At 32.0% G+C, this 23,638-nt stretch overlaps 1 protein-coding gene across 3 annotated transcripts in view; it reads right to left on the bottom strand.

The window, feature by feature from the left end:
- Positions 1 to 22,367, bottom strand: part of LOC148611662 (centrosome-associated protein 350-like) — a 118,630-nt gene extending 96,263 nt beyond the window's left edge. Inside the window, exons 1-3 of one of the 3 annotated variants that reach the window (XM_088592431.1) lie at positions 22,247 to 22,367; positions 13,003 to 13,087; positions 621 to 664 (exon numbers count right to left, since the gene is read on the bottom strand). In XM_088592431.1, coding sequence (XP_088448557.1) covers positions 621 to 664; positions 13,003 to 13,069 — 111 coding nt within the window. In that variant the 5' untranslated portion in view covers positions 13,070 to 13,087; positions 22,247 to 22,367. Of the gene's footprint in view, positions 1 to 620; positions 665 to 5,497; positions 5,656 to 13,002; positions 13,088 to 22,193 lie in introns of those variants that run through there. The other 2 variants (XM_088592432.1, XM_088592433.1) reach the window with 2 other exon arrangements.
- Positions 22,368 to 23,638: the final 1,271 nt, after the last annotated feature.

Consider the following 23,638-nt stretch of genomic DNA (forward strand, 5'->3'; position numbering starts at 1 on the left):
GGAATAGTTACTTTTAACCAAATATACTAATAAATGATGATTCATCAACAGGTCCACAAATGCAGGTGCTCCAGCTACAGAACACAGTGCACCTAATTATATGCTTTAACACCATTGTAATGCACTGTACATTAAATCAACAGATTAATTTCACAACCAAATGAAGCAAACAGAAAGACACAAATGAGGAGAATGAACAAAACAAACCATTCAAGGACACAGTGTCAATGTTACATTTAACTCAATCAGTTGTCACTAAAACAGAGCACCGAGTTGGAAAAAAATATTCCCGATTAATTAGCCACAAACATGGGTGATACACATCAATAATATAATAACGTAAATACCTAACTTACCTGTACCTCTTATAATAAGTAATCTTTGTACGTTCAATCAGAATTTAAATTGATTAAAACCTTAGTAAGCCTAGTATAGCCTTATTGATTATATTGGATTTTTTTTTTATTTGTTAACTAAATACAAGTGTTAAACAGTGCACTTTTTTTTATCAGAAATTACTACAACTCTTGTTTTCCTTTAAGAATATTTTGAACACCTAATCCTTAACAGGCATGCCCCACACTGACAATACATTGATAAAATTCCTTAGTTAAATATACCTCTGATCTGACTTTGCCAACATTGTTCCATGCTCTTGCTATTTCTACAAAAGAAAGCATACGATACTAAGGATGCTACTTCATATATAGACCATGTAGTAATCGCAAATTTTAACTGACATTATTATTCAAATATATTTATACATATCAAGTTTTTTTTTATAATTCTTTTTCTTCAGACTATAGAAAGACTGAGAGGAAGTCTTAAGGTGGTCTTAACTATAAAGTTAGCCATCCAGTCAGACAAACCCTTAATGTTACATACACCCCACAAAAAGGTTTTCAAAAGTATGTTGTTATAAGTAGTCAAAAATTGACAAAAATGCTTACTTTGAAAGAGTAACAATCAATCACATCTTCAAGTATAGAACAATTAAACAAAAAAACAAAAACAAAAAAAGAAAAAAAAAAACTTTGCCGACATCTGATGTCAGATAAACTTTAGATTCTCTTTATTAAATGCTAAATGGCCAGTATTTCTCTATTTCTTCACTAGTTGTTGGGCTGATGAAAAGAACATCAAACATTATCTAACATGAAGAACATTTAAGTTGGATATGTGTCCAAAAACAAAACAAAATTTCAGCGAAGGTCTGTCTGCTGATGGTGAATAATAAATCTCCATCAGAATTAGGCTATGTTCAACAGTTTTAGAATTATTTGCAAACAAACTGTATTTTGTCCCTTATGTTCTATTTTTGGTAACAGTGGCCATGTTTTTTTACCAATCGAAATCCAATCGGTCATTTTGTGCAGGATAGCCTAAATAAAAAGTAATAGCAACTTTCATTAAATTCTGTACAGCTGGTTCTGAGGAGAAGATTTTTGAAAGTAATAACATTAAAAACAGCCAAAAAAGTGTCAAAAAAGGACAATAACTCCAACATGGGTCAACATATTTTCACCAAAATTCCATCACAGATAAGATCTCATTATGATGAGCACTTTTACCAACGTTTCATCCAAATCCATACAGTAGATTCAGAGGAGACGATGTTGAGAATTGTTAATAACAAAAGACACCAAGTGAAAGCAAAAACATTCAAAGAGAGTACTACTCTGCATAACTGAAGTATGGAAGGGAGGGAGGACACCACTACCACTGTGTAACTCCTGACTTTACAGTGGAGGGGGAATGTTAATAACAAATTATCCAAGGTAAACGAAGCAGAAATTGGAAGTAAAAATTCAGTAAAAAGAGAATCATAACAGTAAGACCTTGATTTGAAAAACTGAAAAAATCAGGTCTGTAAATATTACAATTCCATAACAATCCAATAGCCTTCAGCTGACATTTTCATCCGAGTGGAGTTGTCTCTTTGACATACTCACAATACCCATTCTCCTTGTAATACTCAAAAACTATCACAAATTGAGGGCATTCAACTCATGACTCCAAAATGGTCCCTTAATAATCATATCATAACTACACAGAAACACAACAATTCCCTGTGTTATTTGTTTTCCTCATCATGAGAAGAACTCCTACACTAAACAACTGTTAGGTCTAATGCAAGTAGCCAATATCTACGTCTATGACTCAGAAATATCTCCAATAAACTCTCAATAAATAACAAATATGACTTTGCACCATTCTAAATTATGTAAAGTATAACATTAGGCAGCTCTTTATTATGCAATTCATAAATTGTTGTATATCTTTGAAGGGTCAGGAAAGTTACAAGAATTTCCCTGTTGACTTTATGGGAACAATCCATTTCAAGGATATGCCGAGGATATGTTCTATAAGCACTCCATATATTATAACCGACTGGTTATGTCTGCATGCAACAAACCTATCTATTATCATCATCAAAACCCTTTTATGGATAAAGAACTTCACAAGATTTACAAGAAAGTGTTGCCATACCGTGTATAATTCATATCAATTTAAAACAATGATTAATGGTAGTAAAGAAATAAATGACTTTTTTCAAATGAACAATTGCAAAAATTCACCTTTCGCAAATACTACTGTTTAATGTAAGAGCAATCAGAATATAATATATTTTATGCTTTCACATTATAATGTAATATGCAGTTCTACTATTACCCTTTTAATGAGTTTTTACAAGGACATCTAATTCAGAAAAAAAATTGAAGGTTAAGCATTCCATAATACAAGGAACTATCAAGGCTTCATGCCAAAAAATATTTTGAATGGTAAGTGACCTTAAATATACATGTACATGTATATTATGTCAAGGCCACTGTACCAGTTATTTTAGGGGTGCATACATAGATATGGTTTCTGTCTATTATTAAAGACTTTTGGAAAAGGTTAACACATTTTTTTTAATGTTTTCATGAAAATCAAACATCAGCGTTCTTGTCAAATATTTAAATCATGCTAATTTTGATCAAATAGGAACTGAAATCGAGATAAAGGTCAAATTGAAACATGAACTCTAAAAACAAGAAAATTCAAATATTTGATTTAGATGCATGATTAAAAAATCAAATATAAATCCTGTCTAGAATCTATCACAATTTATGTAGTCAACAAGAACACATAATTTCATTTGATGTCCTGATGAGCTATAAATCAACTCCCTCATTTAAAGTATTACTCTCAAACTAATACATGTACATGTACAATGTATTCCTGAAGTCTTGAAAAAATTTACAGACTACTATAAAAATGGAAAGCAAAATTAGAATTGCACTAGAGACACCATCTACACACAATCTCTATATTGATATTATTACAGTTCATAGCATAGTAATCCAAATACAAAAATGTGCAGGTCATATAGATAAAATTACTGCATAGCACATCATCATGGGAAAGCACTGAGAATGAAAATAAGTGAACAAATATCCATTTTATTTTCAGATAAAATGTGGCTATATTTTTTAGTCCCTTCAAGTAAATGTTAGATGAATTCCGAACTGAATTTGACATGACTACTATGACAAATAATCATACATTAATATAATACTGCACAATCTAGTAACATCAATCAATAAAGTCCATGGCAATCATACTGCAGCACTTTAATCACATTTAATAACTAGAGATCTACAAAAAACCGGACAAATACTACAATATAGACACCATGAACAAGCCCATGAGAAAATAACTTTCACATTGAGAAGCTGAATAATTCAGTCTTTACTCATCCTTATTCAAATTAGAAAAGTATAACAAATGGACTACAGAAACACATGCTAGTATATGTACAGTAGTTAACTAGAAAATGATTCTGTACAAACAGTATTAGTGATTGAGCTGTTTAGCTTCCAGACTATGTAAATACATGTATGCGGTTTAAAAACAAAGGCTTTGTTCAATTTCTGTACAGTATTGCAAGCTGTGTAAAGTGGTCTTGTAAGGTAAGCTGTCTCCACATGTGGTATTGCAAGGTAAGCTGTGTCCACATGTGGTCTTGCAAGGTAAGCTTTGTCCACATGTAAAACAAATACCAGCTATAGATTGGTCCCCTTAAGTTATGGAATAAGTGTACATATATTAAAATGACAGCATTCAGAGTATGGCTTTCTACAAAACATGTAGTAATGTACCTGGACATAAACAACTTTTACCCAATAAAACTACCAGTCAAATAGTTGTGTGGACACATAACACAATAAATTGTTCTTCATATTCATCAAAACTATAAATTGAAATCTGAAAAGCCAATAAGAAAACCAAAGCAAACAATGGCTGTGACAGAACCAACAAGTTTTCATAAGAGGTTGTAAAACTTTAGTGTTTAATGAAAATCCTAGGTTGAAATGGTCTGACAAATAAGATGAAAAAAGAAAACATTTTGATTCAAACAAATATGAATTTTCAGGCTTAGTATACAAAGGATGGTCAGATTCTACTGACATGCAAGGCTTACAAGCATTGAACTTATACAGCTGATTACTTATGGGATTGTGTTTGTTCAACAATGAAAGTATGAAAAAAAAACAGGAACTGAAAAACAGACTGGGTAAGACTGAACATAAAATTATTACTGAAGGGTCTTTCCTACCTTTTCCCTAAGAAAATATGAAAATTATGTTCCACTAATGAAGAACATCACAATATTGACACTGCAAGCCCCAGATTTTCCATATAACAGCAATTTTACCTACTATATTAAACAAGGTCAAGAACATATTTTTCGACAAATTTTACTTGTACATGTGCAAATCTTACTTTTATCAACATTGCACAGGCCAGACCATGATTTTACCACCCCAAACCCAAATATACAGTCTAAGTAAACCAAACATGTTCTTAACTATGAAATAATTTAATTTCAGATGTAACACCCTTTATCTATCATCTCATAGACCAAATTTTGTGACTGTTATGTCATCAACATTGTTTGCTGCTTTACTCCTTAAATTTTGATACTAAAATTGAATTATAAGGAATGACTGTGATATTTTTTCGTTCTATTTGAAATAAACTCAATTACCCGTGATGCTATCCAGGTTATTTAGTGTGCACCAAGTGATTGAAGTTATTTCCTCATAGACTGAAAAAAATATAATGATCATTCCTTAAATAATTGTCAGCTTAGGTTAATTATCATTTCAACTTAAAGAACTTTGACCACAGTAAATATACATGTGCATATACCTCTGTCAAGTTCTCCTGCTTTATAAAAAGTGAAAGAACGTTATATGAACAAGTACAAAGAAGTAAAATATAGCAAAATATTTAAAACAGACAGACAGACATAAGAAGAAAACAATTATGCCTCTTCAGAAATGACTGAAACTAACTTACATTTAAACTGGCTATAATTTCACCAAAACCATTACAGGTCTGGCTCATTTCAATCTACATATATGTAGTATCAAATGAAAAATTAGATAGAATATTTTATAAATTCTTTTAATAATGTATAAAATATACCTTAAATTTAATACTATACCTTATTAATTCATCAAAATTAATCGTATGATAATAAATCCAGGCACATATAAATCACACAAGTTAAAATAGTGAACAGTATGTGAAGCAATATCTGATGAAAACGAAAAAGAGATATAAAAAAAACTCCCAATACTTATAAATATATATACAACTCAAACACACACAAAAGTTTAGAATGTGAATGTATAAATAGAAAAGGAACCTATTAAAGGTACACCATACTAAAGGACTTTGAAATACAGGCTTGTTAGGACTTGTTATATAGTACAGTAATTCTATTAAAACAGTGTAAAATCATAACTGGAGATTTAAATGCACATACACTTTGTTTCAAGACTCTAGTGCAACAATAAGATTACTAACAAGATTTACATATAAATCAGAGACTATACAAAGTGCCATTCTCTGTTCAAATTTATCTCTACAACATATTTTTGATAATGGTTTTTAAGAATTTTTTTGCTGTGATCTTGAAATTTAACTTTAACCACTTATAAACACACAGGGGGAGAGGTTTAAACTAATAGTTTAACACAACAATATTGATCCTATTATAATTGGGTCATAAGTTAAGCCCTTAGAAATATTCCAATTCAAACAGTTAACCTTAACAATGCTAGCCTTTACCACGTTACACACAGCTGGACATGAAGGATCAAAACAAATCAATCATAACTTTAACAAAATCATTCAGAAGTCAGTTTCTTTCTAGTTTTTAGTAGCAAATTTTTTTTTGTTTCCAAAATTATATAAAACCTTTCCATTGTGTTGGTGTTTGAAAGTTGCACACCTCAACTAAAAATATGAAAACAAAGAAAAAACAAAATGAAACACTCTTTAATATTATCTAGACAAAAGTTAAGAAAAAATCAAACAATTCCACCACAGTGTTGATACCAACAGATGCCCAGGTTATACTATAACACATCTGTCAATGGGGCGTCATAAGAAGACCCTAAAATGGGCCATAATCATCAAGTATCTCTTACTAAGCTTAAGGAGGTAGACCTAGGGTAAGGGACATAACTCATAAAATCAGTGATATGATTGCATCATAATCATATTCAATTTCACCAAAGCCTCTGAAGCTTTCATCTGAAGCAGAATAAAATGAATCCAAGTTAATTAGATGCATACATAAGACTGATGTAAAATGCTGAATACAAACATTCAAATGATTTTTAAGAGTTGTGTCCCTTACCCTAGGTCTACCTCTTTAAAACCAAACCTTATAGTCAACATTACTGAAAAATGTTATGTTTAAGACATTCACTTCAACATTTAATTTGACATTTTCCTTACCCATAGCAGTTGTAAAGAGTAGTTAAAATGTCCTTTAAAAGTTTAATAGATGTATTAACAAGAGGTTGCTCATAATGGCATGCTAAGGATCACTGAGCCATTCCACATATCATTAAACTAAAAAGTGAGTTATGGCAAAATTAAAACTTGGAATATCATGTCATGTCAAAACTTTGAATGTGCACTAAACACATGCTGCATGTTGTTTGACAAAAAACAAGTACAAGTACATGTACCATCAAATAGAATTATATGGAGCAAATTAAACAAAAAAATATCAAGTTATGTATCAATTATAAAACAGATGAGAACAATAAATGTCTGTCAGTCATACTGGTTTAACACTTGCCTAAATCCAGTCACATTTAAATAGTACCAAACAATTTTTCAACCAGTTAATATCATTATATACTAGTATTGGAGATATGTTCAAAGTTTCATGCTAAGGACATCTTGACCATGAAGAGTAAACAAACTGAAAATTGTCTACAAGTACCAGTATGTCATTCCATTCAAATACATTCTCTAATTGTACCTAAGATAAAGAAGGTGTAAAATACTAGATGTACCATGAAATGTAACAATAGAAACAATGGACAAATATTTGTATCAAAAGCAGCCTTTTAAACTAATTTCATTACCATACTAAAGAAGATTCCTTCAGAAAATTGAAATTATAACAACTACAAAAGGATATGAAAAGGACTTATATGTATATAAACTATATGGCACCTCAGAGACTTCAACAGGATTAAGAATTAAATACATTGATCAGTGGAAGTAATGAATGTAAAATGTCTAAGGCTAAATTGTTTTCTGGTTTCTGTCTTATGTACATATGGCATACCAAGAAAAATATTCTCTAGTCAATACACTGATTGTACCTACTTTTTCTAGGAGCTACAAACATGGTTTCAGTAGAAATAGAAGTTGTAAATAGGTACATGTATATATGCTAACATGATGAATTTAAAATTTTTTTGTTCCTTATTTTACATACAATGTATGTATCCCAATATGGTAACTTAAAACCCATTACATGTAAGTTTCATAGCAATCTTGCAAGTTGTTGAGGAGGAGTGGCGAACAACACATCATGAGACCAAGTCTTGCTGAAAAACGCACGAGTCCAACAGCTGTAATTTTTACAATAGTCCTTAAGGAGAAGTTGCATTTAACCAAGTTTTGCTGAAAAATGTTTAAGTTCAAACACCTGTCACTTTTACAATTTTTACCTAAACATAAATTCCTGACAATATGCACATCCCAATATGGTAATCTATTACTAATTATGTTTCAAAACAACCCTGCAAGACATGAGGAATACTTGCAAACAATGCACGAGACCAAATTTTCCAAGAAAAACTGCCTACGTTCAACAGTTGTTATTTTTAAAATATCTGTCCAAAAATGAATTCCTTACAGTATTCACATCTCCATGTGGTTATATTACATCCAATAAAGTTCATGACAAAGCTGCGAGCTGCTAAGAAAATAGTTCAGATACATGTACACAGATGAACAGATGGACCGACAGATAGAATGAAACCTACGTACTCCCTCGAACTTTGTTTGGGGGCGTGTATAAATATACTCTGTGACTTAGACCTCTGAGGTAAAAAATCAACAATGTTTAAAATTTTCATGAGACAGAGTATCAACTAAGTTCAGTAAAAAAAATCATTAAAAGGAAGTTGATTCTTGAGTGATCACAATAATGTTCAAGAATAAGTAATCCATTGCGACATTGAGCTTTGACCTATAACCTTGAAAATCAATAGGTTCCTCCAATTAGAATTTTCTAAGAATCTAAAAAAGTATGAACATCTTGATTTTTCAGTAGCTCTCTAGATCTGAATCATGCAAAATGTGATTCTTGGCTGGAAAGCCTACATATTTTTGATATTTTGTTTTAATATTATAGTAATCAGAAAGTAACATATAACATTTCATTTAACCCTTGTTCTTTGGAGATAATAATTATACAGAATGTACTGTAAAATAATTCAAAATTAGGGGAGATAACTCTGTAAATGCACAAAAATATAATAGAAACTATTGAATTTTCAATGTGAATTATCTCCTACAGGATGGCAGATTTGAATGATTAATTATACATCTCAAAATAAAGACCTATGAAGCAATTTAATCACAAAAATAAAAATGTGTAGCCTTTTTTGGAGTGTATCACATATTACAGAATTAATATTAACAGATTCTTACAAAGACTGCTACTTAAGTACTGAGTATTACTACATTCCTTCACACTTAGACTTGCAAGCCCTATGATAACATGAAGTTACATGTAGGTATAAAAAGCCTTGAAAACAGTACTTACATGTACAGTTAAAAAGTAGGACAATACCTGTAGGGCTGGACAAGTGGAAACCTAAAGACTGAATGTAAAGTGATTAAATCATTCAGGGGTCGAAATTTTCTAAAGGTCCTGAAAATTCTTAGCAACCTAAATGTAAAAATAAAGTGTAAAGTTTTCAATAAAAATAAAGGAACAGCGTTCCGAAGTCCCCCGTGTAAAAAAAAAGTGAGGAAAATTAAAATGAAATTGAGTCCAAGGGCCATAACATCAGCAAAAATCACTCAACCGTAACTAAAGTCAAGCTTAATCTGTAACTTCTCATAGTAAGACTTCATACAAAATATAAAATCAATTGGTAAAAGCATTACAAAAAAAAGTGCATAACCATAACCAAAGTACTTAATCAGTAACTCATCATAATAAGGCTACATACCTTAAAACAAACTTACTTGGTAGGAGCATTACAAAAAAAGTGAGGAAATGAGGACGGACAGATGGACACAGGCAAAAATAATGGTTATATTCAATGTGTGGTAGATCCAGGACCTAGGTAAAAAAAATTCCATAGTCCTGCATAAGAAAATAAGACTCTAGACCTCAGACCAGCACTAATTTGAACACCTAATCATAGATCAATCAACAGGTTTAATATTCTTTTTATCTAGATTTCCCAAGAAATTAACCCCCTACATGTACATGTACAAGTTAAATACAGGTCATTTTATGGTAATAATGTTCAAATATTTTTATCTAAAGTTTTAAAGAAACTTATAAGTAAAACAAAGAAACTATATTGAATTATTAGGTTAATAATCCAGCCTTTATGAAATACATCGGGCCAAGAAAATGCCAATAATATTTGGACTGGACCAGAAAAGGTCCACATGTCCATTGTTATCATTCAAGTACTACAACTCTTGCTCAAATTTATTTTAAAAAAATCTTTTTTCAAATTAGCACCAAGTTTGATTTTTTTCTTTGTTAAGCATTTAGCAACTGGTTGTTAAAATTCATGAAGACTAAAATTCCACTTTTAGTTAGTGACTCAGTGGGGTTCAGCAAGATACCACACACAACAACTGGGGTAAGTATGAACACTTAATTACAGCTTGAATGGCATTATAAGACATCAGTTCTTGCACAGAAATCTGTTTTTACAAACCATAGAGTACCACTATTTATTTCTTAATATTCTGGAAAGGCATAGAAATTAATCAAGGAATCCTTTAATTATATGACTGTGGAAGATGTCTTCTATTATGAGGTTTAAAGCTGACTATCATTAATTTTAAATATAAAACATCCATTCACATAAAATTTCCTTTCAGACTATAAAGACTATTGTATAAGACAAAACAGCATATAAAATATGCATATGTACTAATAAGAAATAAGCATTCCTACTTATAAACAGCTACAAAATGTTTTATAGAACTTGTTATCATGGTTCAGTGCTGATGCAATTTATGTCTTGAATACAATTTTCTGAGACTTAAATTTCTTTTTGAGATTATTAAACTTTCTTTTTCTATCAATACGAAATATGGGGGCTTGTAGATAATATTTAGTGAATTATACATAAACAAATAAATCCTTTCAGAGAGAACATGTTGAAATATTGCCAGCAGTCTTACTGAGTGCCAACAGTAAGAAAATGAATAATTCAACAAGTTTGTATTCATACAAAGCCAGCAATGAAAATAAAGAGATAAAAAGCAATGGCAGAGTTTTATAACATCTTAACAGATCTGACCTCATGACATTTCTACACTTTTAAACACTGGACCTAAGCCAAATCTAACTTTTTCAAAGCTCATGGAAGCACATCATGTTGTTGCAATAATATGCTACTACATGTAATAAATACATATACATGTATGTATACAAGAAATAAGTCATGTGATAAATACATGTACATGTATACAAGGTAGAAGTCATGTGATGTACATTTGTATTTGAAAGCCTGGAATCCCAACCTCAACAGGCACTGCTGTATATCAACAATTATATATTCATATCAATCAACTTTAATAGCATTAAATTGTTTATCATCAGTAATTGTAGGGAAAACTAGCATTGCATACTGGTCATCAACAATTATCATAGGAAAGTAGAACTGTCAATCTTGCTGCAGGTTGATACGGTGCTTTTGCAATAGGACTTTACTGGGAACATTGTCTTAGGCATTTTTCTCACATCTCTATTTTTAACAAATGCAACAAAACGAAACAACATGTAATTCAACTGCTTTCCTTGTTTTTAAAATGAATTCAGATGAGATCTATGCCAAAAATGTGAGAATTACCATGAAAGGAATTAAATTTGATGAAAAGGGCCAATTCAATAAATTGAAGGCTCCTAGAAGCCTTTAAAAGGGTCACATGGACCTCACCTGAATTACTGTGGAACAGCAGCAAATTGTATGACCATGGTACATGTTTTGTTCACTTTCCAATCATTTAGCCTACACTTCTGATTTTTACATGGATACAATTCTGCAAGAATTAAGATCCTCTTTTCATTTCGAAATTCATTAGCTGAAAATCATACAATTTCTACTTTTGTTGTAATTTGGCAGAAGAGTTGGTCTACTAGAGAGAAGAACAGATATGCTATCTGAGGGCAAGCAAGAAGGTGAACTATATTTTTAGGGGATTGTTTGTTTGTTTGTTGGGGTTTAACGTCCGAGCAGCAATATTTCAGCTATATTCAGACGAGGGAGCTCATGTTTCCAGTATTTGCACATTGTACTAAAGGTAAGTATTGCCACAATGAAAATTATACATCACTTCACAAGTACAAGTAATTTTTCATTCAATTTAGTGACTGAAAATGTGTCTTTCAATCATACTACATGGGAAAGGGGAGATAACTTAGAACTGAAAAAAATCTGCTAGAAAATTGGTGAACATACATTGTACAATTGGGCTTGTCATAAGAATTTTTTAAATTCTTTCCAAGTTTTTTATTATACAACATGAAACTATGCAAACATACTTCATTTTTATAAGATTTTTTCCACAGATTGTAGTACATGTATATAAATGAACATTACCACAAATGTACACCTATCTCATCAGGAAAGTGTCTATGAAGTTCATCTATTATTTATTTACTGAACATCTATTATTTTTTATAATGTTTTCATACAAATTTGACTGAGTGATACAATATACTGTGAAACCTGTCTAAAATGAAACCTGAATAATCCAAAAACCTGTTTAAACTGGAACAAAGTCCACAAATTATGAATACATAATGAACCATGGAAAGTTGAACACCTGTCTTAACCAAACCACATTTAAAGTACAAAAAGGGATTAAGTAAAAACTGGTTTCACAGTACATGTAACTCACATATAACAAAAATGGATATGGTGATTACATCTATGTTGAAGAGAGAGCAACCCCATCTGGATGAAAAATGTCAGCTCAAGGCCACCCATGGGTCTTCAACCCTCACACTACATGGCAGGCTACAGGTAGCCCAAAAAAAATATACAGGTACTGTGAAATAGTTGCCCCATTATATACTCCAACAAAATAAAAGAAAACTGAAAGTGAAAATAAAACAATACATACAGAGACCAGAAATTCCTGACTTGGGACAGGCACAAAAAAAACGTATTTATGTGGCAGGTTTAAACTTTGGTGTGATTTTCACCATTGGGTCTTGGATTCATCAAAATCACTAATTACTACATGTACAGACAAAAATTCACCCAATTTTTACTGTATAAAGTTACTTACAATTCTAGTTCTACTGACCACTATAGAAGAGTCCCCATTATCCTGTCTCATAAAGTAACATGTCAAACAAATCTGTACTACATGTACATATTGTACTAAATGTAATATCCTCTCACTTCCACACTAGTCACTTACCTTTATCATTAGGGTAGCTCCCAGCCCCCTGAACAACAGGGTTGGCTACCTTTCTTCCTTTATACATTCTGGATCTTCATTGGACCTACAATTACATGTAAACAGATTTTTAGTGACACAATACACTGAACAAATCATCTAGGTCATCTGTTGCCTGAAGAAAAAAAACAAATCAGATGATATAACAGTAATGTTCAATGGGGGTGATATCAAAAATGAGTAATCTGAATTCCCAAGGACACAGTGGCAATACTTAAAAACAATTGTACATGTACATGTATTGTTAGTAAAATAATGGATCACTCAAAGTAAACAAAAGGCTCCCAGAGCCTGAATCACTCACCTACAATGTACATTGTCTGACAATTTTGACTAAAAGAAGAATTTTAGTAGTACTTATCATAAGGATCATTTTATCAATAGAAAATTACTTTGTATCTATTACAGTTTTGAAGATATTGGCTGAAAACTACTAAAAAGATCATTTTTTTATCTTTCAAGGGCAATAACTCTAACAAGATGTCGTCCGTAAACTTTTGAAGGCCTTATCATAAGGATCATTTCACCTATTGAAAGTTTCTTTCAATCTATGATAGTTTTCAAGATAATGGCTGGAACTGGAAACTATAATAACATCATTTTTCCCCTTTCAAGGGAAAAAACTATAACAAGGAGTCATCTGACAACTTTGACTTCATGCAGACTTTTGTAAGCCTTATAATGAGGATAGAATTAAGCTAAACCTATTGGTATTGGAGATATATGCTAAAAAGTTCTGTCTGACTCCTATGTTCTATTTTAAGTAATGGTGGCCATATTTTTCAATGGATCAAAAATCCCCACTTCAATTCTATGAAGGACACACTAAGGAACACTCATTACAAGTTTGGTTCTGATTCGTCTAGTAGTTTCAAGAGAAGAAAAAACATTAAAAAATTGGAAAAAATGTCAAAAAAAGGCAATAACGCCAACATGTTAATTAAAACAAAAATTTGACTAGAGGTACACATGTAAATCTCATCATGCTGAACACTTTTACCCTACATGTATGTCAGAATTTAGCCAATCTTAATGGTTTTGGAGATACATAGGAAAAACTTCTCTCTGACCTCTATGTCCTATTTATAGTAACGACAGCCATGTTTTTCCACGGATCAGAAATCCCCACGATAGATCTATACAGAATACCCTAAGAAACATTCACGCTAAGTTTGATTGGGTTTGATCCTGTAGTTCCAGAAGAACCTCTATCTACATAGAGCATTCTATTCACTCATAATCTCTAACGCATTATTAACAGTGATAATCTATTACAAGATGTATACAAATTAGGAATAATCACTGCCATACCAAATTTATACAGTTACCTTCATAATAAAAAATAAACATATAACTAACTTATTTTTATGTCTAAATTTAAAAGACATACAAGAAAACATACATACTGTAGATAATCAAAGTACTGAAGTACTGAGTCAATGAAGCCCTCATATTTTGCTCTGTTTCTTACTGCACAATCACATTTCTTATAATAAAAAAGGATTGTAATATTTTAAACTGTAGGGAAAGTAATATTTTTCCCATTTTTTCTTTTAGAAGATTTTTATTTTCAAAGACTGTTTATTAGCTGAGCAGCCATGGCTTCTTGAGTTAACAAGACGAATGGGGGAAAATGACTCACAACCTTTTCTAACTTTTCACACACACACACACTGATTTGACGATACACATTTAAAAATACACATGTTAATTCACTCTTCCATGCTTTTTTTTGCTTTTTTATATCACTTCACTACATAGCTTTTGCTTTTACTTATCATAGAATTGAAGCAAATATTTATACATCTCCAAGTTCTCCCTTAGTCAAACATGGACAGCGACTCTTTAGTTAAACCACTGTTGAATCCTGTGTGCCTGTGTCAAAGCATGTCAGGCGTGTAGCTGAGGCCAAATTGAAGTGTAGGCAAAATTATGGCAGGGGGTCTGGGGGCCACTTAAGGCGGCCAGCAGGTCCAGGGGGGGGGGCAAAGCCCCCATCCCCTGAAGCTCCACGGAGATAGCTTTTTACAGCATCATTTATGCCTCTCCTGGATGTATTTTATCTCCAAAAAAAAAAAAATAATAAAAAAATTGGCAAAATTAAGTGCAGGCAAAAGCTTTTTTGCCTAACGGCAGCTACATGCCTGCATGTAAATTTGCCATTTTTGGTGTCTAATTACCTTCAAAAGTATTTTTTCAAAAAGGGTATTCAAGACTGATAGAAACAATCTGTATTTTCATGTCATTCAAACAACTTGTATCTTTTAGTACTAATGGACCCCATGTATTTGTTTAATGGCTTAATCAGATAACTAGCAAGTCCCATCCCTATTCAATGCAATGCTGTCAAAATATTCTAAATAAACAGAAACTGAAAACTTTTGGTAAATAACATTTTTACTATCTATTCTAAACTTAGACAAAAACAAGTACATTACACGGTTTTCAACATGTGTTGTTGATTGTAAGTATGTGTATATGTATTAAGATGACAAACAATGATATGAAAATATCAATTGAATCTAGGTTTTTGTACTGTTTACAAGTAACATATAGTAAACAAGTCTTATCTTTCAAAAAGAAAGATCGCCAATGCAGTAAAATTTGTTCTTTTTAATTTTCTACATTCTGGAAATAACTGCGTCAGAAAAACAATATATCTTACAAGTATTTGTTGGTACATACAATGTCTGTATAGCATGTAATACCTATACTTTAGCTGTTGTTGCATGATAATAAATTGATTCAGAAAGTTCAAACCTTTTTAAGTTTGTAACATGAATATAATCATACACTACAGAGCAAAAAAGGATATATTAGGACTATGAGCTCATGATAGATTCATACCTATTTATCATAAACTAACAGAGTACAAAGAACATTTTACAAATATTGTACATCAATGCTATTTGACATGATGCTCGTCTGTTGAGATGCATGCTGGGTGATGCGAAAGTACTGTACTAACAGGTAGACTAGCAGAAAAAAAGGATTCATTTTCCCTTCAATATTAAAATATATAAAACTTTGTCTCTTAAATACTATTTTAGCTATTTTAAGTCTACATCTAAAAATTGTCAGGCAAACTTGAGAATATATTTAGCTTTGTCATGATGCTCAACTAGAGAAATCCAAGATGGCGGGATGACGTGAAGGTACTAGCAAGGGGCTACAGATACAGAAAAAAATATCCATTCTTTCCCTCAAGATAATCAAAACTTGTTTGCAAATAGTATCTGTAATGAAAGTATTGTGTCTACATTAGGGAGTGCTTTCGTGCAGTAACCCACCTTATTTAATCAAACTATTTTCCGTTTGGTGTCCCCTTCAGCTTCAAAAACTTTTCTCCTAAGGTCACGTGAGATATTCATATGCATGTGATGGCCAGAGACTGAAACAATTTTTCACCATGTGAACAACAGTCCGGAGAAACAAGTCATTAAATAGTGCGTAAATATTACACAGATTTCAGCTACTGTTGTGGCTTCATTGACAATAAAAGGCATGAAAAGAGAATGCATAAAGATGTTTATACAAACTATTTTTTAACATTCAGATCAATCAATATTGATCCCAAGTGATAAGAATTTGTCGATAATACTTTTTCAACTTAAACAACTAGCATGACATTGAATCATGAATGATCTACTGAGTGTATTGTATTTTGGAATTTTTATCATTAAAGTTTAAGGATTTCTCAGTCATGCAGTGTTCAGTGCTATTGCTACATTTGTGGCTAAATAAAATGGGCTGACAAAAAAACTTGGGATTTTCACATGCTTTCAAAGAACATTTTAAGAACTACAATGTATGCCATAGTTGTACATGTATCTTTGAATGACAAGTTTCTATTTCTTCATTATTGTTGTTCTGCAGATCTAAACATCAGCCACAATGTGAATTACCTAGGGTAAAAAATGGGAAACAAGTATTTTAGGTTCATCAAAAAACTTTATCTAAAAAATATTGTGGAGTGACTCTTTACCAATTACACTGAATTTTGCAACAATTAACAGGAATATTTGTAGAATCAATTTTCATATGATTATTTTTCTTCTGTTGTTACAACATGTATAGGAGTAGGGAAGGCAAGGGGCCATGGGCCATATTCCATTTTTAGCTACAAGATGGCCCTTTCATCTAAAAGAAAACTATATGGTTTCTATACAAAATAATACATGTATCTGAAAAATCCTGAAAATAGTCTCCTCTCAAAATTTCCATACAAACAACTGCATGTATTTACATTTACATATCCCTTTGCCAGCTCAAATCTAGCTATAGAATAGTATGTACATTGTACCATTAAATAAAAAAAAATTCAAATTACTACTTGTTACTAGATTTATTAATACTGTATTAGCATGACCTACCTTCCACCTTCCTATCAAATAGTATGTTGTTTGTTTTGTGTTTTTTTTTACTTCTTAAAAACCAATTAACATTTTTTTCAAAAAATGTTTAAAGTTACAGTAAAGTTTACATTGCCTAATAATGAATATGTCAAAAAGCCTACTGTAATGATGATAATTGGTAATTATTTCTTTGTGAAGTTCTGTCCAATTATGGAGGAAGAATTTAAATGGAAAAAATATTTCTTACAGTTTACGCTATACAATAATTTTGCACAGCTTAATTTTTGCTCATTCGAACCAAAAGGTGTAAACATTAGACATGAACACATATAAAAATATCATGCTAATTCACAAACAAGAGACTCCCAAGGACCCTGAATCGCTCACCTGGTTGAATTTTGCCATTCAAAGACAATAAATTTAACACATTTTGACTCAAGAAGACTTTGTTAGGACTTATAATGATCATTTCAGTAATTGAAAGTTTCTATCTATCATAGTTTTCAAGTTATTGGGTGAAAACTGTAAAAACAAACCCAGTCATTTCCCCCCCTTTCAAGTGCAATAACTCTTACAAAGAGTCATCTGGCAACTTTTATTCCTAAGACTTTTGTAGGCCTAATAATCAGAATCATAATGACTATTGAAAGAATTTGGCTAAACCTAACGGTTTTAGAGATATATGTGAAAAACTAGTGTTTGGTCCCTACTTTCTATTTTTAGTAAAGGCGACTGTTTTTTTGACGAATCAAAAATCCCCACAACAGTTCTATGCAGGATACCCCATGGAACATTCATACCAAATTTGGTTCCATTTGGTCAAATAGTGTCAGAGAAGAAGATATTTAAAAGAAATAACATTCAAAATAGCAAAAAAACTTAGAAAAAGGGTAATAGCTCTGACATGACGCAATGGATTAAAACAAAAATTTGCCCACAGATAGGTCTTATCATGCTGAACACTTTAACCTTGTCAGAATTTGGCTTAACCTGACCTTTACAGAGATATATGTGAAAAAGTACTGTCTTACCTGTATGTTCTATTTTAGTATTGACGGCCATATTTTTTAACAAATCAAAAATCCCCACATCAGTTATATGCAAGATACCCCAAGGAACATTCACATCAAGTTTGGTTCTAATTGGTCAAATAGTGTCAGAGGAGAAGATTTTTGAAAGAAATAACATTAAAATTAGCAAAAAATGTCATAAATGGCAATTCTGACATGGCGCAATGGTCTCACTAACCACATCTGGGTCAAATGGCAAACCCCTATGTAGTATCAAAAACACACTGAACCTAGAGCTATGGTCTCACTAACCACTTCTAACGTTTCCATTAATTTACATGTTAAACAAGTAATTTTCAATGTGTTTCTGTGTGAATTTCCAGAACAAATGACACCTTGAAGTTGCATACCATTGTAAAGCTTTCAAAATCATTACTCTAATGGTACAGTGTCCATAGAAATTCTTCATAAAATTTACTTGAATAAAAATACTGAAAATCAACATTTTTACCTTTTCTGCTAACTGAGAGCATGGAGGCAAATTACTCACACATGTAAACAATATTCATACACTTTTGTAGTAAATTACATATATGATTTTAAAGTACACATTCTCAGCTTTATTTTGACTACTTTTAATCAGAGTACACACAAATAATACACTTACAATGCATAGGTCTAGGTTCAGTGTGTTTTTGGTACTACATAGGGGTGTGGCCATTTGACCTGGAAGTGGTTAGTGAGACCTTAAAAACATTTTATGAGTTTTTATGTTTTTCTTTTTTTTACATTTTATGAAAGCTTGTAGTATTGTGAGTCTAATAAGACCAAAACTAACAAAATCAGACATAGGACTACAAAGAAATGGTAATTTTTATATCATGCCCCTCAGTGATATTTTCCCTAAGACGTCATTTGTCCTGGAAATTCACAGTGAAACTTTGAATATAACTTTTTTAACATGTAAAATAATGGAAACATTAGAGGTTGTCAGGGAGACCAATGGATTAAAATGAAAATTTGACCACAGGTAGATGTCATCATACTGAACATTTTAACCCAATATGCAAAAAACAACTGTCAGACCCTTATATTCTATTTTCAGTAACCACAGCCATGTTTCTCAACAGATAAACATTCCCCAGATCAGTTCTATGCAGAATACCCCAAGGAACATTCGTACCAAGTTTGGTTATAATTGGTCAAGTTATGTCAGAGGAGAAGAGTTTGGAAAAATTGTTAACAACGGATGATGACGAAGAGGGACACCAAGTGATAGCAACAGCTCATAATGCCTTTCATAGGTGAGCTAAAAATGAAAAATATCTAGTTCTGCATGACAAAAATGCTAATGAATGCATAAAATAGAATATTTTGCATTGAGATGTGTTTCGATTTCCCAGAAGTCAACAATAAAATACAGATCAGTCTTCGGATTTGAATATGTTCTACATCGGAAATTCTGGAAGGGAAACTGAAACTATAGTCCAAGTCACCTGAGATTGTTTGCGGTTTTTTGCGTTTATTTTTGTAATTACTCGACAGTTCCTTTCAAAAACTTGCCATTTTATTCATGTCGTTCTGTATTACGATTCCCTAACAATTATTTTTCGTTCTTACCTCTGAGATTGAAAAAATCCAAAATTTATTTTTCCTACGAGAATTTTGCATTGAATGTATTGTTTATCCGCCATCTTGTTTCTATGGATATTTTGAAATGTTCCCTATTATCTCACAATTGAAGAGGTGAAATAACATGATTTCCCGCCATATTTCTGGTTCCCTGCTAATTTATTACTTTATGTGGTAAGACTCTTATTAAGTACCAGTTGTAGCATTTTCATTCGGAACTTCTGGTTTTGTCTTTTACTAAAGGTAAAGAGCAGAAATATGGTGGGAAATCATGGTATTTCAGCTCTTCAATTGTGAGATAACAGGGAACATTTCAAAATATCCATAGAAACAAGATGGCAGATAAACAATACATTCAATGCAAAATTCTCGTAGGAAAAATAAATTTTGAATTTTTTCAATCTTGGAGGTAAGAACGAAAAATAATTGTAAGGGAATCGTAGTACAGAACGACATGAATAAAATGGCAAGTTTTTGAAAGGAACCGTCGAGTAATTACAAAAATAAACGCAAAAACCGCAAACAATCTGAGGTGACTTGGACTATAGAACGAAATTTACAAACCCTACTGCTAATATAGATTTCAGCAATAGGATGGAGAATTTTCACAAGTCCCCTGAACTCCCCTGTTGTGATTTTCATGGGTCCCCAACAAATTTTGGAGGTCAGTGATCTGGGAGCTTGGGTACCAATGTCCATATTGTCGGCAGAGATCAATGATATTAAATTCACCATGTAGAATTTCACACCCAGGTCAATGATTCCCAGTACGCAATTAACAATCAGAATATACGATGTTCAAGCTGGGTGGGTGTAACACTCACATTTCATCGAGAAAAAAACAACTGACACTGTGTTTCACTGACTAACACAAATTTAAAACTACTATACTCGGCGTCACATAAATAACATACTGTTAAAATTTGAATAAAAATATTTTCTACGACTTTATTGACACCAACCGTCGTTTAAATTGTCTTAAATGACTTGCTCATTCGTTTAGCCAAACAGCTTCTCAAAAACAAGTCGCTTATTAGCTTAAATCATGCGTAACAAATCCTTACGGGAAAATCCCATACTAATATCCGCCATGTTGGTTTTTACGGGACGATTTGTTTACAAACGAAGTTCGTAAGTTCCCGTCGAACTCCAGTGACAATCGTCTGCTTGATCAACTTCTCGGTATTGTACGTTGTTCGCGTAAAATAAATCTGAGATATCCGAAATAACGCCAAAGTGCATTCTGGGTTCTTCGGTTTTTGGACAAACCATTTAAACGTAAACAACATCTCCTAGCAACCCGGTCACTGTAAACATGGCCGACTTTTTACAATGTAAATATTGGCACCTAGAATTAAAATCTGACCGGAATTTAAAGATTCAATGTTTAGGGAGAAGCCGTTTGGCTAAACGAATGAGCAAGTCATTTAAGACAATTTAAACGATGGTAGGTGTCAATAAAGTCGTAGAAAATATTTTTATTCAAATTTTAACAGTATGTTATTTATGTGACGCCGACTATACATGAGTGTTGGAGAACCAAATATCCCTAAGTGTACTGTACACTTGTATTTTGAAAGCAATATCAACAAAAATGGTACCAGTTCAAGAAGAAAACTTCAAATCTTCAAAGACCATATAGGATAGATATTCAGTTAAAACAAAGTATTTTAACAGCATTTTGTTACAAATGTTTGAGACAGTATACAGAAGAAGCATTTTTCACTCCAGCTTTAAGCGCTTTAATAAAATTTATTGTTCATACTGCCAAAGGGCTAGTTGCCCATTTGATTAATAACTAACATACAAATGCATAAGTCTTGTTTTCTTGTAAAGATAGACAGACATTAACGAGAACAAACATTAAAAATGTAAGGACATCTTAATAACAACAACAGTATAGAGGTGGTTGCTATACATTCAATTACAAACATGCTCAACAACTTGGAAATGGGTCTTAATGGTATTCCTCCAACCAGAAGGTTAGTTTGATGGGTGGAATAGATGCTTTTTATTGCATGTTTTACAATATTCGTCAGTTGAATTCGATAGGAAAAGAAACTATCTTCAAACTTTCCATTACATACATATAAAACCAAAATGTAAACATAAAATAAGCACTGGGTTCATTAGTTTTTACATTATTGTAACTTACTATTCAAGTGAATGCAAATATTTGTTTGGTTTTTTTTTCAATAACAGACATACGTGTAGTTCAGTTTTTCAACAACGACTTGGTAGCTGGCGACTCTTCTGGCTGAAAACAACGTCTACACAAACGTGTTTCGACGGACTCAAAAATTCACCGCCATTTTGCAACAATCAATGAATGACGGGTAAACTGGATCCCTGTTCGACAGGCTTCTGCCAGTAAGCTGGCACACGTTAGACCAACGTTGTCAAATGGTCACTGGCCTTATAAAATCCAAATATATATATATATGCACCTCCGATATTTTGAAAATAGTAAGAACTTTGTTGATGGTCGATGAGAATTCTTCTTAGAGGTTTTCGCAGTTAAAATCCCCCTTTGTTTCTATGCAAAATCATATCAAAAATCTTTTGAAAGTATATTCTCAATTGCTTTCGTGATTTGCCACAAATAATAAGAAATGTATCAGAAATTATACTGTTTATTTAAAAAAAAAAAAGTGACTGAAAATGGTATCCTTTATGTGCCCACCCTTCATTAATACAATATTGGATTTTATAACAATCAGTTAAAATATGTTGATTTGACGTATCTACTAGTATAACTGTGTATGCAATCTTCCGTCCGCAAATAGAAATATATCTTTTTCTTCCAAATACCACATAAGAAGATTTTTTTTTGGAAAAATGAGACAATAAGCAGTAAAACTGCAAATGAATAATTAGTCATTTTTGACTGTTGAGTTAATATAAAAATATAAAATTAAATTTACTCATTTATTGTTAAGATATTACGTATGATTCCAGCTCGTACTATAGAAATTCAGTATGCAAGAGTACCATAACGTCATTCCATTTTGTCTTAACAGAAATAAAAATGATAATTGTACTCCATTGTTTAAAACTCAGTATAAATTGGAGTTCCAAATTGTTCTATGGGACAAATGAGAATTCAAATTTGTGTTCAAAGGATTCCGGATCCTATATTAAACTCTTATTTGCACGGTTACATACTAATATACTTTTCTATCAAAATAGTGGACACTGCAATAACACATGACACAGGTGACATCTAGTCGTGAACATTTTTTAAACGTTTGATGTTAAGCAAAATCACTATTTTTTCATTGGTTATTAATGAAACAGATCTTGGCTCATGATACAAAAATCAAAGAATATGGACATAATGATGAAAAGTTTGTGGTGAGACAAGAGACAGCGTTACAGAACTGTGCTTACATATTAGTACCTGAAGAACAATGGTTTATGGCTGTACAAGAATTAATTTGCCAGGTAAACAAAACTTCTGTCGATATAATAAATGCACGACCGAGTTTGGGAATTGGGAATTAGACGTGGTTTCCGCTTCCTAAACTAATCACGTTCATTCTTACAATGCCAGAAAATGGCCTCAGTTTAACTGATTGAAGCCCACTGTGTCAATTCTTA

Source organism: Perna viridis, chromosome 7 (genome assembly GCF_037379345.1).
Source record: "Perna viridis isolate PV_CMFRI_1.1 ecotype Kerala chromosome 7, ASM3737934v1, whole genome shotgun sequence".
In the NCBI taxonomy this organism is placed as follows: domain Eukaryota; kingdom Metazoa; phylum Mollusca; class Bivalvia; order Mytilida; family Mytilidae; genus Perna; species Perna viridis.